The sequence below is a fragment of the Neovison vison genome, chromosome 8 (assembly GCF_020171115.1).
Source record: "Neovison vison isolate M4711 chromosome 8, ASM_NN_V1, whole genome shotgun sequence".
NCBI classification, from domain to species: domain Eukaryota; kingdom Metazoa; phylum Chordata; class Mammalia; order Carnivora; family Mustelidae; genus Neogale; species Neogale vison.
Window position 1 is genome coordinate 133,165,783 of NC_058098.1, and position 18,348 is coordinate 133,184,130.

Consider the following 18,348-nt stretch of genomic DNA (forward strand, 5'->3'; position numbering starts at 1 on the left):
CATAAATACTTGCACATCTCTTTCTAGAGGATACGTGGAAACACACCACGACAACATGATCACGATAAAAAAAATTAACGGCAATTCTTTTTTTTTTTTTTTTTAAAGATTTTATTTATCTGTCAGAGAGAGTCACAGCAAGAGAGGGAACACAAGCAGGGAAAGTGGGAGAGGGAGAAGCAGGCCTCCCGCCGAGCTGGGAGCCCAGTGCGGGGCTCGATCCCAGGATCCTGGGATCAGGACCTGAGCTGAAGGCAGACACCTAACGACTGAGCCACTCAGGCGCCCCAACAGCAATTCTTTAATACCATCAGCTATCCAGTTAAATGTTTGGATTTTACACGGTGGGTCTGAAAGACTAGAGAGCATCTTCAGGATAACTTGAGAAACTACACACACCCTGGAAAGCATTCTTAACACTGAGTGACCATGTTTGCTGTGATGAAAACCAGTAGCTCGTGGCCTGTTTTCACACATTATTTGTTGTCACATTCGTTCTTACAGACATTATCAGAGGAGCGGGCGGTGTGGCCCAGGGGCGGGGAGATGGAGTCTTTCGGATTCTGACCCCCATTCCCTGAATTGCTGGATGTGTGACTTTGGGCATGTTACCGTACATCTTTGGTTTCCAGTTTACTTTTCAGTAAAATGGAGCTAATTAAAACTCCTCGCAGGGTTATTAGGAGCGTTCAGCCAGGTGACACACGTGTACCACCTGGGTTTGCACAATAGACGCTCGTGGGTCTGAGCTGTCGTGTGGTTATAGCCCGGTCACAATGACAGAAACTAACACTTCACAAGCTTTACTTTGGACTTGACGTTGTGCTGGAGGCCTGACTTCTGTATTCTCTCATTTAATGTTCACGACACCCCTACTCGCAAGAATCTCTGTCCTCACCCTCATTCTGCAGCCACGGAAGGCCCACAGACTACACACCACACTACAGGCTGAAGCAAGGATCTGTCCTCAAGCCTGGTGTCCCTGGAGCCCAGGTTCTTACTAACCACTGCCTTTCTTCAGTGCAGGTTGGAGAATCTTCTAAACGTGCTTTTACTGTGTGATGTAGACCCACTGGGTTCCTGTTTGATTCTCAGGTGTCGCATGCCGTGTCTTTGCAGGAAGTGCTGCGCAAGTATGGCGACCTCTATGACCTGTCCCGGTCAGAGAGAGGGAAAGTTCATGACCAAGCTGTGGCCATGTGTCTAGATGGTCTGCCTCTCAGAATGATTGAGCAGCTGCTGCAGGTGGCCGTGGGCCCTCTGGACATCTCGCCCAAGGACGTGGTGCAGAGCGCAGTAGGGAAGATCGTGTCCGCGTTGAGGTAAGCTACAGGGGTGATGGTTTGCCAGGCGTAGCGCTCATTTCACAGTAACGAAGAAGAAATTCCATGTGTGTAGAAGCATTTTATAAACAATGAAGTACGTTATAAAAGCGAGAGACGATTGTGAGATCTCTCAGACTCTTGGGTCTTAAGAGATCTTGAGAATGGAGAACCATGAAAATGCTTCACCACTGGCGTTGCGTGTAACGCGCCCTAAAACGAACTTCTGTCTCGCCCCACTTCTCCTCCAGCCCCAGCTAATTCTTGGAATAGGGAAAGGCCAACATGGCCCGTGCAGGAGTAGCTGAATGTCAGGCCATCTTGGGAACCCAGGTGGATGTTGGCCTCTTGCCTTTTCTACTTCCCCCGCTTTTGCAGAGGCTGCAAAATGGTTCCCAGAAGCTCCCCCTGAGGTCCACAAGGCAAGGCTTACCACAGACTGAAGGAGTTAGACATCTGCTAAGTGTCTCCGAGTTTTATTTACCTGCAGTTAATGGCATGAAACCAGCAGTTGCGAAGCTGGCTGTGTCAGTGCGCCCGTGACTTTGTGGGAACGCATCCGGGGTGCTGGGGAAGAGGGAAAGGTAAACTCGGAAGAGAAGGAGGCATGAGATGCTTTCTGTGAATAATGCAATTAGGCTGAAAGATTCGGTTGTGTTTAATGTATTCTCCTTTTAAGCCTTCTTTGTAATTCTGCATTGCTCTTGAGGAACTTTTTGATTAAATGCATGTCAGTTTTCCACAGCCGAACTGAAATCAAATGAGCCTTTATCAGTTTAATTACCCCAGCCTCATACAGTTTTCACCTTAATGATCTGCGCTATCTGGTAATTTGAGAGAGAGAGAGAGAAAGAGACGAGAAATAAAATATCATAACATTTTTTAAGAAATAAAAAACGTCAAATTAATAAAGCTTTGTTCTGTTATTAGCTTATTGTGTTTTGGTGGTGGCAGCGACTGTGAGAGGCCCTGCTCGCCTCCCTCGGGCGACGACAGACACTGGGTAGCCGTATTTTGCATCTTTTGATCCATAGCTATCTTCTGATTGTTTCTTAAAATCAAGTGTAGTATCTGTTCTTATCAGTTTAATATCTGATACGTCCTCTATCCGAGGACAATATATTAAATGGATTTTTGGAGCAGGGAGATGGAATAGGAGCTTGCTCCGTCCACTCCACGCATCGACCTGGTATTGCAGTACATCCAGGAACGGTGCACCTTCCCCATGAAAATGGTGAAAAAAAAAAAAAAAAAAGATTTCGATGAACCTCCCCAAAACAAACATTTTGAAAACTTAGTGCTTTGATGAATTTAGTTTATTTCCTTAAAAATTACACATTGTCATGAATAATTAAAATATGATATGATATTTTTACAGTCATAAAATCCTGACATAAATTATACTTCTCTCTCTTTCCCTGCGCCCAGTTCTGTAAAGACAGCTCTTCTCTTATAAATGTTACGCTGAGCACACAGAAGACATTCAATAAATGTGAATTAAATCTTTCTGCAGTGGGAGCCAAGGGAGCTTCAGGACTTCAGCTACCTCCTTTTCAAAGGAAAAGAAATTGCTATTGATGGCATCCATAACGTTTACCTTCTAGAAAGTTAGTACAATTGAGTAGGCCTAGAACAACAAAGGCACGTAACACACTGAATCCAGCAGTTGATTTCAATCCTATTACTTAAATTATTCACTAAAACTTCTTTTCTTCTATTGCTTTGTCAAAATTCAGTGGCATCCTAGACATACACATTTGTAAAATGGGCATGATAATAGCACCTATCTCATAGACTGCTGGGCACTAAATGGTAGAATGTATGGAAAGCACTTGCACCTGGTAAGTACCACGTAAATACTAGGTTTTTTGGATTTTTTTTGCTTTTTTTTAAGTCTATCTGGAGAATTTAGATGATGATATATTTAACGCTTCAAAATAACTTTGAATGACCATTGAGTGTTTTTTAAATGACAGGAGGCAAGTAGATTTTATTTTCTTGCTAGGAAAGGGAGCATGTATTCGACCAGGAGCTCCTCAAGGGCAGAACATGTTTCATCTCTGTATCTTTAGCACTCACAGACCGCATACACCCGGCGTGGCTCGGAGCCAGCAGCGTCCTCTGCCGGAATCCAGCTGGGAGCCTCTGGGTGTGAACGCCACGTTGCTCCCCGAGGCTGAGCCCTCTTCTGAATTGGTTCTGTCTCTCTCCCTTCACAGTGGATGCAATGCTGACCTCGGTGGCTCGGGGGACCCCCTCCAGGTCCTGGAAGGTGTCGTGGCAGCCGTCCATGCCAGTGTGGACCAGGGGTAAGCCTAGCTCCCCGTGTGTGTCACCTCATGGCACCCCTCAGAATCTCAGGACTCCTTTTAATATCACTGTTCATGACACCGACAAGACCAAGAACCTTTCTAGGTGGTTTTGAAGGAAGAACTGAGGACTTTCTGCCTAACTAAGGAGTCTGCCTCTGGAGTCGTGGTTTCTCCAGCTGTCCTCTTACCCCGTCAGCTCTAGCGGGACACCCCCTTCTCCCTAGAGCCTTGCTTGAGGGGGAGAGCATGGTCTCCGCCCCTGTCCTACCGCACGCAGTTGGGAGGGGGAACTGCTTTGAGCTTCTTGGGAGAGAAGGGATTCACATCTCTAGGAGGTTAGCTGGACTTTTGAAGGAAACTTTCTGGACTATATTATTTTTTTTATTTTTTATTTTTTTAAGATTTTATTTATTTATTTGACAGAAATCACAAGTAGATGGAGAGGCAGGCAGAGAGAGAGAGAGAGAGGGAAGCAGGCTCCCTGCTGAGCAGAGAGCCCGATGCGGAACTCGATCCCAGGACCCTGAGATCATGACCTGAGCCGAAGGCAGCGGCTTAACTCACTGAGCCACCCAGGCGCCCTATATTATTTTTTTAAAAAAGCTTTATATCCGTTAGGTCTGCCTTGCCCCAGGAGTATGAGTATACAGGCTTTATAAGTCTAGAAAGGTATGTGTCTCTAATGCCATTTTTTTAAAGCTTAAATTCAATTAATTCACATATAATTTATCATTTGTCTCAGGGGTGCAGGTCTGTGATTCATCAGTCTTACACAGTACCCAGCGCCACCACACCACATGCCCAGTGCCCGTCCCCCAGCTGCCCCATATCCCCACCCCCTCCTCTCCAGCAACCCTCAGTTTGTTTCCTAAGATTAAGAGTCTGTTATGGGTTGTCTCCCTCTGGTTTTGTCTTGTTTGATTTCTTCCTCTCTTCCCCTATAATCCTCTGCCTTGTTTCTTAAATTCTGCATATCACTGAGATCATATGATAATTGTCTTTCTCTGATTGGTTCATTTCACTCAGCATAATACCCTGTAGTTCCATCCACATCTTTGCAAATAGCAGGATTTCATTTTTGATGGCTGCATAATATTCCATTGTATATAGTCTACCACATCTTCTTTATCCATTCATCTGTCGATGGACATCTGGGTTCTTTCCATAGTTTAGCTGTTGTAGTCTAATGCCATTTTTAGAAAGAATTTTTCATTCAGGTGCAGTAATAGTGATAAGAAGAACAGCAACTGCAAGTTGTGGTTACATACTTGCCAAAGTTTATGACATCTTTCACGTGTCTGATGTCCATGTCGTCCCTGTAAGGCCTCAACCCAATTTTCTTATTTTATTGTATTTTTTTCAAATAGTCTCTACACGCAATTAGGACTTGAACTCATGAACCCAAGATGAAGAGTCACCTGCTCTACCAATTGAGCCAGCCAGGCACCCCTGTTTTCTTTTTTTTAATAGGAAATATGATATAATAATAATGAAGAAATATTTGGGGAAATGCTTCATAGTTCGTTCAGTAATGTACTTGTTTTCATTTGCATATTACCTTTAGTTATGGTGTAGGTACACATGTTTTTATATAGCTTCAACCAAAATTCATATTCTTCTTTTATTCACTTGCTACTGTAATTCTTCCCATTTGTCTTTGTAGATTTCCTCGTGATTATTTCTGATGGCTGCGTGTGTTGTTGCCATTTTCCAGGAGGCCTTGCCCCGGGTCATAGGCTGGGGGAATGGAACCAGGATCCTGGCCAGGCTCTGAGTCCTAATTTAGCACTCAGATGCCTGTACAGGACATTTCCATGTTTTGCTTTATGCCTGAGGCTTGAGTGGAGGAAAAGAGGATAAGCCATATAGGTGCATCTGGGAAAGCATTGCAGTCAGCCCTCTACACACTCAGCCTTCTCTGTTGTTCTAAACCCCTTGGCTTTGGGGTCTCAAAGTATAACGAAGCTGTTTTACACCTTTTATTTGAAAGTGGAACAAAATGATCTCTGCGTTCACTGTGTGTCATACCCCTGTGCTGCGTCATGAGGAGTTAGATACGGGGAGGAGACAGCGTGGCCCCTGAGATGCTCAGAGGCTCGCGGGGAGATGAGCCTTCCCTGAACTCTAGTTGCCATAGGACCGCGGCTGAGTGCCGCACAGGGAGCAAGGTGGATGGGGCGGTTTATTCGGTCTGGGGAAGTCAAGGTAGGATACCCAAGGGGCGACATTGGTTCTGGTCCATGAAATGGGAGTCAGGGAGGAGGAGGAGCCGGGGAATGGTACCCCAGGCGGAGGAGGCGGCCTGCGCGTGCGCATACAGCAGGGAGGGAGCAGGCGGAGACGCTGCACGGGACACCCTCTGCCCCGCTCTGGTCGTGCGTCCAGTGTCTCCGTTCTGGTCCAGCCTCTGCCGCGCCCGGTGACTGCTGTCCAGCCACGGGATGATACAATCAGAACTGGCAGTGAGCCCCCTCCAGTGGGGACATGGCTACTAGATTAAAAGGCAGTATTCTTCTTAGTGAATTTCCAGCCAGAAAACATAGGGGAATCCAACTTGGGTTTCTCACATACAGACTCCTTTTTTTAAAGCTTTGATTTCCAGGGGTACCTGGGTGGCTCAGTGGGTTAAAGCCTCTGCCCTCAACTCAGGTCATGACCCCAGGGTCCTGGGATCGAACCCCACATCGGGCTCTCTGCTCCGCGGGGAGCCTGCTTCCTCCTCTCTCTCTGCCTGCCTCTGTGCCTACTTGTGATTTCTGTCTGTCAAATAAATAAATAAAATCTTAAAAAAAAAAAAAAAAGGTTTGATTTCCAAAGAGGAAGACATTGGGAAATGGAGAAACAGAGCAAGATCTTACTTTTTATTTCAGAGACACAGCATAACAAAGTCTTCTTAACAGGAAAACTTCAGTGAACATTTTTTTTTTTTTTTTTTGCTTAAAAAAAAAATGAAGGAAGAAAAGTGAAGTTATAACTTTCATTTCTGGCAACTGTTTTTTGAATCCACACAGTTAAGCCTAAATCCTTGGCCTCGATTTCTCTTCCCAAACTCTGCCTGGCAGATCTCATAGGGGAGACACTTTGCTTTCCAGGTAGCTCCCTCTCGGGAAGGGTTAAGGTTACCAAGGGTAACCCTCTTGGTCATTCATTATGTGGCCTGATATTGCCGCCTCACGCCCAGGAGGCCAGCCAGACCTGTGTGTCCCCCTTGCCCTCAGGCCATACGCTGCCTCCCTCAGTCCTCGCCCTGAAACTTGACTGTGCACTGCCCTCTGTGGCATCTGTTTGCAGAGTGAATCCCCTCTCTTCATGCATGCTCTCCGCTCTCACGCAATCACGGTGCTCTGAGGCGAGGCCCACACCAACCCACAACGTTCCTGGCACGTAGACTGCACAGAAAAGTCCGAATTTGCATGTGTGTATTCATGGCTATCGCCAAGTGTTTGGTTTTGTGGCTAATTTTTAGACAATTTATATCATCATCAGCATGTCCTTTTTTGACCTTTTGTATTGATACAAGTCTGATTCGCCTTTGAACTATAGCTTCCGCTTCATTCACAAAGCCCCGTGTCCCTCCTCTTCCACCTGTGCTAAATGTTGGCCTCATGCATCTACGGCACCCAGACAGGCCACCTGGGGCGTGTCTGGACAGACAGACTTCTTTTCCAGCAGAACCAATTCTTGCCTCCAGACATCAGGGCTAAGTATTGTAAGGATTTGAAATAGTGTCAAAGATCTTTTGTAGCATCTACAGTTAAAGATGAGATTAAGTTAATTAATTATTGAGAGGCTTAGGCACATACATTGAATTTTATAAGTGTACTTTCACTCCTGTTTTATGTATGTCTCTAACATATTTTAAGAATATAAATTTCCTGGTTGGGTTAAGAATTGGTTGATTAGATTACTTAAGAAAAATGGGCTTAAAAACATTAGTAGCTAAAACAATTTTCTAGAACAATATATTTAAACCTAGAACTAAGAAAAGATCATCATGCATTTAAAAACAAAAAAGTAATGAACGTCGATGACTCAGTGCTGAGATCTTCCCCAAAGTGGCTTTTCGGGAACCCACTTAATCCTCACAACAGTCCCGTTATAGTGTTGTTATTGCCCCCATTTCAGATTAGGACATGATGCTCAAACAGGTTTCGTCGTGTGTCCGGGCTCACCCAGGTTAAGGTAAGGACATGCTCAGCAGTTCCTCTCACCTCTCATTAAAGAGCCCACAACGGACAGGACTTCTCAGACGCCACTGTGTGCAGGGATTGCCTGGGGGTCTTCTTAAGATACAGATTTTACTCGAGTAGGTCTGGGAAGGGCCTGAAATTGTGCCTGTGTAACCAGCCCCCAAGTGTTGCTTTGTGCTCGGACTGAACTTGAAGGAGCAAGGACTTGGCATCACTTCCCCCACTTTTCCCCGCCTTTTGCGTTTCCTTCCCTCTGCAAGGGCCTCTTTTCCTCTTCTACCCCTGCATCCCCCACTCCTCTACCTTTAGACAGCTTCTTAACAAGAATGAGCAACCCGTGTGAACCAGGACATTAGTGATTCTCAAAAGGATGTGCAGAAATAAATCCATTCAGAGAACAGACAATTAATGCGGAATTCCTCTGTGCACTGTTTAAAAAGGAAGAAAGATTTCCTTCAAAACTATTGAGTATTTTGGAAGTTGTTGTTTGTTTGTGTAAATTGCTGCTTAATCACAGTCTGGCTTCCGCTGTGCAAGGGCTTCCTGGATATTGAACAGCGTCAGATCTTTCTGACTTCATTGAGCTCTTCGGTATTACCTGGGGATTTCACAGTCTTTTTAGAGCTCGGAAAATAAAAGAAAAAAAGGAAAGAAAGCCCACCAAAGCAAATTGAATCTGATTTCTTCTTAGTCTTCATGCTCTGTGGGGCAAAATAAACCATCAGCCGTCGCCTAGGCACCCACAGTGCGCGAGCATTGTGTGCTGTCGTCCTGAGCCTTGCTGAGAGCCATGGTCACCAGTGAGGCTGGTGGGTCCACTGTCCTGTGGTATTTCTCAGGGCCACCTCAGGCCATACTGAGGACTTCATAGCTGTCATTTTTGCCTCATTTTAGCAAGATATGCCCAAGCTTTTACTAATAAACGAACCTCAGGAAGAGATTCTGGGTTGGCATATGTTTGGGAACAGCCACGAAAGGGCGGTTATTCGTGTTTGCCAAAAAGTTCAGACTTGAGATTGGAGTTGTGTGTACATCAAAATTATTTCCTTTGTAGGAATTTATCTTTTGATAGAATTTGATTATGTTAATTATTTGTGGGAAGTCACACTTTTTCCACTACAGCAAGGCTATTAGCATGTTATGAGCCCGTTTATTTGCAGTTCTCTAATTCCTGGCCGAGCGCCAATAATAGAAGCTGTTACGCTGGGGAGGGTCTCCTCCACGCAGCTCCGAATGCAGTGAGGCAAGTGTGCGTGGCATGTGGATCAATGACCCGAGTTGTGGGATCTACGTAGAACACGAATATTGGGGTCTCTCACTGTTCACTCACTTAGGTTTACTTGCTGCCCCTCCTCACTCCCTTCTTCATCTCACCTAGCCTTTTACACATCAGGGTTTGCACATGTATTTCCCACGGAGGCCAGGCAGGTGATGGGAATGAGCAAGGTGGGCAGGGCTTACAGAGAAGAAGGAGGGGGTGGAGGGTGAGTGGAACGCGCTCTCACGTGGGCCTTGTCTGTAGGAAATAGTGGCCAGTGGCTAGTGTGTCCTTTTCATCCAGCTTTCCAGGGGGAACTGGTGGTTAAGGGAGTAGATGCAAAGAGATTTCATCACAAGGAAAAACATTTCTTTTTTAATCTAAATGAGCTGACGGATGTTAACTAAAGTTACTGTGGAATCCTTCCACCGTACATGTAAGTCAAATCATGATGTTCTACCCCGTCAGTTTATATAGTGCCATATGTCAGTTCCATCTCAGTAAAACTGGGGGAGGAGATAGAGGAGCTGGAATAATCTTGATTTCCTGTAAAAATTTAAATTTTGAAACATTGGCATATACCATACAAACCAACACAAAACTTCGGCTGCCAGTTTGTAACTTCCATGTAGAAGATATGACTAAGTGACCTTCTGTTCCCTTCAGGCATTCAAATTCTATGACATTTATGTTTATACGAAATCACAGTGGTCTGTGGTTTTTTTTGTTGGAATGCAGTCTTTTCCTTCCCCCATTCCCAAATAAGAATAATAATTTTATTTATGTAGTGTGTCATGATTATATAAAGTGCTTTTGTATTGGCCATCTTTTTTAGTGAATCTTAATAATGTAAGTTCAAGGTTGAGTTATCTTTGTAGGAATATGCCACACAGAATCTGAAAATTCTTTTACCAAGGATTAGCTTATTAATATTCTCACAATCTGTCTTTTTACTTTGATTCAGTAAGTGCTTTTGTTTGGCTGACATTTCTCTTCTATTCCTTTTGTGAATATCCTCTTGTTCTATAGAACACCACTTTTCTCAAATTAATCATTCAGTGAGCGTATTTTTGTTGTTATTGCTGCTGCCGGTCTTCTCTGCTAATAGAGCTATTTCAGAGGACTCCTTATCTTTTGGGCCAAAACCGATTGTGTGAATGTGTGTCTCCTTTAGTGGTTAATTTTTTTTAAAACAGTGTAGTAAGTTACTCTGTGCAGTATAATAACCTCCTCCCCAGAAAAACCTCATTATAGAGAAAAGGGTGGAAAATGGCTATTTGCAGTGAAACTATGAGTGATTTTTTTCTTTTATCTGTTCTATAACTTTATCTGTTTAAAAACATTTATATAACTTTTATAATAAAGAAATAATGTTCTCTTTTTATTCCTAAGCTCATTAAATCTTCTCCTTGCCTTCATAAAATACTATATAAATGGAATCATTTTCCTTCTTCCTGTTCTGTTTTTTCACATTATGAAAGTCATAATTGGTTATCTCTCACCTATTTACTTCAAAAATTTCAAACCCACAGGAAAGTTGCAAGCATAGGAAAAAGAATACCTGTATACTCTCCCCCTTGATTTGTCAGTTTGTTGCCATTTTATCAAATTTCTGCTCTTTCTCTGTCTCCGTATATGTGTGTAGGTATATTTGATGAGTCATGAAAGTGACTATGGATTTTATTTTTATTTTTTTTTTAAAAAGGTTTTATTTATTTATTTGACAGAGATCACAAGGAGGCAGAGAGGCAGGCATAGAGAGAGAGGGAAGCAGGCTCCCCACTGAGCAGAGAGCCTGATTCGGGGCTTGATTCCAAGACCCTGGGATCATGACCTGGGCCGAAAGCAGAGGCTTTAACCCACTGAGCCACCCAGGCACCCCATGACTATGGATTTTAAAAACTCAGACTGAAATGAAAATTTTAGCCATTTTGCAGTCAAAATCTTTAGGAGATGGTATCTAGGTAATGTCCTTGGGTGACTTTTCCCACAGACCTGCCTTTCACTTCTGTGTGATCTTACTGAACACCAGTATTCACGCGGCTATCAGTGAGGCTTGCCTAGAACACGGTGCTTCCAAAGCACAGCACTTCTGTTCTAGGAATGAGTTTTCCTAATTTTATTATGTGTTTAAAACAATCAACCCAAAATTACAGCAGATTCCCCCAAAATGTCAAGTATTACCAACTGCACAATAAATTCTAATGTAAATGAAATCTAACTCAATATAATGAATTGGAAAACATAATAATAATTTTCTGTATCTCATCAGTATATGAATAATTGTAATCTTCTGCCACCGTGTTCTGGAACGTGCTCCCGTATGGTTTGGTAGCGCTGCATAATAACTGATGAGGCATTCAGATCGTCCAAGTTCAAATACTGGCTCCACTCAATGTCCAATGACCTTGGACATTAAACCTTTCTGTGGTTGTTTCCTCATCTGCAGATTGGCGATGATAACAGAATGCTCGAAAGAGAGAAACAATGAAGTGTAAAATTCATAGCTCCTTGTAACTCCATAAGTCACTGTTTGCATTCTCGTTCACCGTGGTCAGGTCCTGGGTAATGGTTGTACTTCCAGCCGCAATCTTCGTGACTCCAGCTTCTTCTTGTGGCTCATCCTACCTGCTCCACATTAGGCACTAGGGTGGCAGGGTAAAAAAAATCAGCTTCATATTATGTGAAATTGCTTCGGACTCCAGGCCAAAAATGTGCTTTAAGCTCCTCTTCAATATACCTAATTGGACCCCTGCAAGCTTCACCCAAAAGGGCCTGAGCCTGCCCCAGCCTATACACTTCTCTGATCACTTAACATGATTATCACTTTTCAGTACTCAGAAATCCCCCATTGTTCTCATTCCATACAAAGTTAAGACCAAAGATCCTCGATGATAATGGTTGCCCCTAATTGAAGCACTTAGTTATCTCTTGATGCATTATGTGCTTTAAATTGATCATTTACGTGTTTGTTTCGTTCTCAAAAGCTTCATGGGTAAGGGAGTGGTATCCATCTCCAATTTACAAATGAGGGACTGGGGCTCAGAACCTTGAAGTGGCTTCTTGGTCAGCGTCACAACGTCAGGGAGAAGTCAGCCTGGGAGCTGAGTCTGGGCCTGACAGCTGCCGAGCCTGAGCTTTCCAAGCGTGAAGCTGCCTTCATAGCGTTTGACGCGTGCTCTGGGCCACCCACGCAAGGAGACCTCTCTTACCCACCTCAGCCCGTCCCTCGTTTACCACCTGGACGACTGTGCTCTAAGCACCCCCTGAACATACGCTGTCCTTTTGAGTCTTTGGGTTCTTTCCTTGCTCTCCTCTTTGTCTGGATGGTTTTTCCCCACATTTCCATGTGCGTCCATGCCCTTTTGTCCATTATGGTCCTGTGCAAATGTCACAGCCTCTGTGAAGCCTTCCCTCTTCTACTCAATGCTTCTCCAAAATGATCATTCATATTTACATAATTAGTAATTTGAATAACAGTCACTTTAAAAATCTTTCTGCACTGTTACCAGTTCCTTGAAGGCAGGAATGCTGTGATTTTCATCCCTGTATCAAGCACAAACTGGTGTTTGGGTAATACCAATAAGAACCATAATGATCACTGTGCGGATGATGGGGACTATTTATTAAAAACTTCCCCTGCGCCGTGTACTGTGGTGAAGTACTTCGTGTACATTATCTTTGTTTCACAGACTCCAAGAGACCCACTTACGGGACCTATGTCTACTTTACTATAAAATGGGGATGGTGACATCCATGATTTTTATTTATATGGGGCCAGGCTTCACATTTCCAGCCCATTCCCCCAAAACACTTTTCCTCTGCCTGACATTGTCTCCCTACTTTCCACATAGATTTCCAGGAAATCCTGGTGGTGGTCTCCTTTTCTTGTACCCCAGGTTTGCCAATTTTGACCCATAGCAAGGACACTAGGTAAAGCTAAGAAATGATGTCGTAGGTTGAGAAAATGCTTGAGCCAGTTAGCCATGGTGTTTAACCGTTTCTTTTGCTCTGAAATACAAATAATAAATTATCTTTTCTTTTTAAGATTTTATTTATTTATTTGACAGACAGAGATCACAAGTAGGCAGAGAGGCAGGCAGAGAGAGAGGAGGAAGCAGGCCTCCTGCTGAGCAGAGAGCCCGATGGGCTGGATCCCAGGACCCTGAGATCATGACCTGAGCCGAAGGCAGAGGCTTTAACCCACTGAGTAACCCAGGCGCCCCATGAGTTATCTTTTTAATTGGAATTTCCATGAAGTTGTATTGACAAGTATATTATAGAATGCGTACTAACAGGAACACTCAGTGGTAATTGTCGAATCTTTCAGAATTTCCTGTGGTCTTGTTAGGTCATAGAATTTGGGTCAGGTGACTTATTGCCGGAATCCTCATAAGGTTGTGGTTACAGCCAAACCTGTGTGATTCAGGGCTTTATCACTGCTCCCCAGGGCCTTGTGCAAGTGAGGTATCTGTATGCGACCTCTTAACAGTAACCGGTAGTAATTCATTGACATCATCATCAAACCAGTTGCTCTCCTGAGATGGCCCATTTGGGATTATAAGGGAAGAGATTCTAGAGCTGGATAGAAAGTTGTACAAATATTTCTTTCTCTGCAGCTTTTTAGACTTCACAGTACTTTTAATAACCATGCATTCATATTTTATCTTTAGGGTAATATAAAGCCTGATGCTCTAACCCCATATGGAAATTCTATCAGAGTATAGTGGTAGAAGGAACATGCACTTGGAGCTTGTATTGCACTGTTCTAGATATCTGTGAACATACCATATTCCTTCTCTGAAACCCATGTCCTCATCTATAAAAAGAAACTTACATGTACAGCATAAGGGCTAACAATATTAATAATATTATCTATTTGAAGGTTACGAAGAGAGTAGATCTTAAAAATTCTAATCTCAAGGAAAAAAATGTAACGATGTCAGGCAATGGGTGTTAACTAATCTTATTAGTAACCATTCCACAACATATACGTATATGAGATCATTAAGTTATGCATCTTAAACTTATACAATGTTATGTGTTTGTTATCTCTACAACTAGAAAAAAATTTTAAAATTAAATAGCATTTGTAGTATCTACTTTGCATATTTACTGCCAACTAGTAATAGTTTATGTAAAACTCAGAATGATGCCTGGCTCTCTGTGTATCAGTAACAGAAATAAACCATACTTCTTATTACACTTTGTCTAAGACACAGAGTAACTAAGAATATATTGATTATTTTCCATCTGCTTCATGCAACTCAGTGTGATACTGCTTAAAAATTACATTCATCTTACATAGTTTTAAAAATACCTCGTATGGTTGCCTTGTGCCATTTAAAACCCAAATTTCTCGGGTCACCTGGATGGCTCAGTGGGTTAAAGCCTCTGCCTTCGGCTCAGGTCATGATCCCGGGCTCTCTGCTTAGTGGGGAGCCTGCTTCCTCCTCTCTCTCTGCCTGCCTCTGCCTACTTGTGATCTCTGTCTGTCAAATAAATAAATAAAATCTTTGAAAAAATAAAAAATAAAACCTAAATTTATCTTAATAGGAAAAAAAAAACAGTGTCACCCAACAAACAAGGCTTTTTTTTTTTTTTAAAGACTTAATGACTTTCTATCTAACCCTTGATTTGCCCTTCAGAGAAGACTTGGTTTCCTCCGAGGACCTGCTGGAGTGGCTGCGGCCCTTCTGTGCTGATGACGCCTGGCCTGTGAGACCTCGCATTCAGGTGCTGCAGATTTTGGGACAGTCCTTCAACCTGACGGAGGAGGATGGCAAGCTCCTTGTGTTCTTTAGAACGGAAGCCATTCTCAAAGCCACTTGGCCCCAGAGACAGGTAAGGGAGCATCCGACTGGTTATCAAATGTTTTCTCTGTTAAAAATCACCGGAGGTTATTTCTTGATTACTTTGGACGACGCGCCAGTGAATAATCAGTTCAGGATGCCACCCATGCCCTATGTTCTCAGTCCGGCTGTTTAGGAGTTAAATATGCACAACAAAGCTGGTTTGGAGTTTTCTGGCGGTTTGAAGAGGCGTGCGCACCGGAGGTGGTGTCTCCTTCACCCCCCATGTGTGGATCATTTTTCTCTTCATAGGATGTAGTCAGGATTCTTCACTGGACGAGTTAATTACCGCAGCTTCCCTGTCCCTGGAGAAATGCGGATGGAAAGGGAAACGCAGTGTGCAGTTTAGCTCATTCATTGTTTTCATACTCTGCCCAGGCAGGCAGGCAGATGCCCTCCTCTCTCTTCTGTACCTAGAGCGATAATGCAGCACACACACAAGATCTCAGTTTCTCTGTCCCATCCTTCAAGACGCTTCACTCCGTCCATCTTCTCTCTGGAACCTTCCCTGACCATTTCACACTTAACTTTGAATTCCACACATTTGAGCTTTAATTACGTGTTGTGTATTATTATTGTTACTATCATTATCATTACTGTTAAAGTCTTGTCTCCCCACTGCTGTGGAAACTCAGAAGCCCTGGAGGTTGAATTATTGTCTTTTGGATTCCCCTAAGTGTGCCCTGTGCGTACTCTGAGCTCAGATACTTGTTGATTGAGGAAATGGGAATGCTGATTCCTAAATCAAAGAAACAGGGTGCCCATTGATGTTTGCTTGAACTCTGAATGGATGCATCTGAAAAGACATAGGATGTAAGAATCAGTCACCTCAGTTGAGTGCCTTAGCCTGAAGGGTAGACCATATACCAATACAATAAAACTTCCCATATAATCTACTCTGTGAGAGAATTTTCTGGAAGTCTGACTGCAACTCGATTTACCTTCTACTTTTAAAGTTTTGCCTTTTAATTAATATTTATGTCCTTATTACTGCATTGAAAGAACAATGAATTTTTTCTTTTTTTTTAAAGATTTTTTTTTTTTATTTATTTGCCAGAGAGAGAGAGGGAGAGCGAGCGAGCACAGGCAGACAGAATGGCAGGCAGAGGCAGAAGCAGGCTCCCCGCCGAGCAAGGAGCCCGATGTGGGACTCGATCCCAGGACTCTGGGATCATGACCTGAGCCGAAGGCAGCTGCTTAACCAACTGAGCCACCCAGGTGTCCCTGAATTTTTTCTTTTAACAATGAATCAGATATTGAGAATATCTTGAGACTCATCTCAGAACATCTTCCTAAATATTATTCTTATATATTCTTATTTCCCTATGTGAGAGAAAGAGGTAAATACTATTCTCTGTCTTTAGAGTTAGAGAATTGGATATGTGGAAAAGATAGACTTATCAGAGGTTCTTTAATCTTGCCAAATTGCTGAAATGGATTGCAACCTACAGAAGTCACTGGTCCCTGAATAATACTCTTTCTGAAGCCCCATGACCTTACCAGCATATTTAATCTCAACATTGTGCCTTGAATTACATTAAGAGATCACTAACAGGGGCACCTGGGTGGCTCAGTGGGTTGAAGCCTCTGCCTTTGGCTCAGGTCATGATCTCAGGGTCCTGGGATCGAGCCCCGCATGGGGCTCTCTGCTCAGCCAGGAGCCTGCTTCCTCCTCTCTCTCTCTCTCTCTCTCTGCCTGCCTCTCCGCCTACTTGTGATCTCTGCCTGTCAAGTAAATAAATAAAATCTTAAAAAAAAAAAAAAAGAGAGAGAGAGAGAGAGATCACTAACAGTCTTCTTAAAGAGTAGTCTGTGGACACAAATGCGGTAGACGATGACTTAGAGTCCAGGTCTCTGGTGTGGTCGATGTTAGAGGTTTGCTGGACAGCAAGATTCACGTAGTGTCTCCGAGGTAAGTAAGCTCAGAATTAGGTCATATTATTTTTGCCACATGAGACCTTGGATTATGACTCCTTCTGAAACAAATGAACTCTCCTACTCTCAGGTGCTTCTCTTTTCTTTTAAGATTTTATTTATTTATTTGATGGACAGAGATCACAAGTAGGCAAAGAGAGAGGAGGAAGCAGGCTCCCTACTGAGCAAAGAGGCTGATGCGGGGCTCAATCCCAGGGCCCTGGGAACATGACCTGAGCCGAAGGCAGAGGCTTTAACCCACTGAACCACCCAGGCGCCCCTCAGAAATGCCTGACAGAAACGCCAGTTGCCAAGTTCTCAACCATGCTCAGTTTCCTCTTCCTTGAAGGCTGGAGCCGGGGTGGGGTGGTGGGGGGGGACAATGAGGCCGTTTTTCCTGGTTGGAGCCTCGCTGCATGTTATGACCAGTCTCTATTCCAACAATATTATGAAACACGGTGGAAGCCAGGGAATGGGGAAAACATCTATCTTCTCTGTCATGTTGAAACAGTAGAGCAGACACTTTGATATTTGGGGCAAAATGCTTCAGAAAGAGTATGAGCATAACCACTATTTTTTCTTTAAGCTTTCCTTCACTTTCCAGTTACCCAAAGAACAATTTCCAACGTTTGTAGGATTCCAGTGACTTCTGGGTATTTCTGAGATTTCAATTTCTTTATAGAGACACTTTTTCCAAAAACAGGATCTAAGGGGGCTTAGCCTTTGTTAGGATTCCTTTTCCGTATATTTTTCCAAGCTGACTGGACTGTTTGAGCACAGCCTGGCTTCTCTTCTTCTCTGAGTGTAGATCCTCGTGTTACTGCTTTTTGGGGCCCTTAGCAAACACCTCTCCCAACATCTCTGACTCAAGTAAAATTCACCTCACGCCCCCTTATTCTTCTTACATTCTCCCCCTTTCCCTTTGTCCTTGTAGAAGAGCAGTTTCTCTGTTCTCGGAAGCCAACGAGCTGAGTTTCTTCAGGTACATAGTAAAGGGAATACAGCAACGACCCTCGTGGCTGAGTTACGCCGTTCATCTGTAGTCTTGCTCCCCAGATACATTAAGTCAGTGAGTGTCTCCTCCTCCTCCCGTAAAAATGAAGTATTCTGTGTCAGCCTGGCGTGGCCGATCTTAATCTGTTTTGGAAGGCGTGTGAATTTGGTCAGGAAACTCTGCCTATAGCTGTAAATAACAATTCACCACATGGAAAATGAACGCAGAAAACTTGTGTCTTCCCAATGGAAATAGGTTCTAGAATGTTACAGAACTGTGCCCAGAGTTTACGTTGGAAGTCATCTCCGTTATTGTTCTTACCTTTCACTAGAGCAGTAGAAAGATCAGGGCCTGGTGGACAAATCCTTTGTAAGCATAGGTCTTGGCCACCCTCCCTCCTCTCTTGCTTTACTGCCTTAGAGAAGATTCCAGAACGGTGAGCCTTGTCTACTTGGTGCGCAAAGTGGAACCTCGGGCTGGAGGAGGGAGAGCACGGTTTGCTTGCT

At 43.6% G+C, this 18,348-nt stretch overlaps 1 protein-coding gene and 1 non-coding gene across 3 annotated transcripts in view; both read left to right on the top strand.

Moving 5' to 3' along the window:
• Nucleotides 1-18,348, top strand: part of NBAS (NBAS subunit of NRZ tethering complex) — a 322,741-nt gene that overhangs the window by 269,420 nt on the left and 34,973 nt on the right. For both annotated transcript variants that reach the window (XM_044262053.1, XM_044262054.1), the window contains exons 46-48: nucleotides 1,120-1,322; nucleotides 3,542-3,631; nucleotides 14,731-14,926. In XM_044262053.1, the coding sequence (XP_044117988.1) occupies nucleotides 1,120-1,322; nucleotides 3,542-3,631; nucleotides 14,731-14,926 (489 nt within the window). The remainder of the gene's footprint in view (nucleotides 1-1,119; nucleotides 1,323-3,541; nucleotides 3,632-14,730; nucleotides 14,927-18,348) is intronic.
• LOC122916553 lies at nucleotides 2,353-2,545 on the top strand. Its single transcript, XR_006386219.1, has one exon. It is a non-coding gene; the product is annotated as a U2 spliceosomal RNA (small nuclear RNA).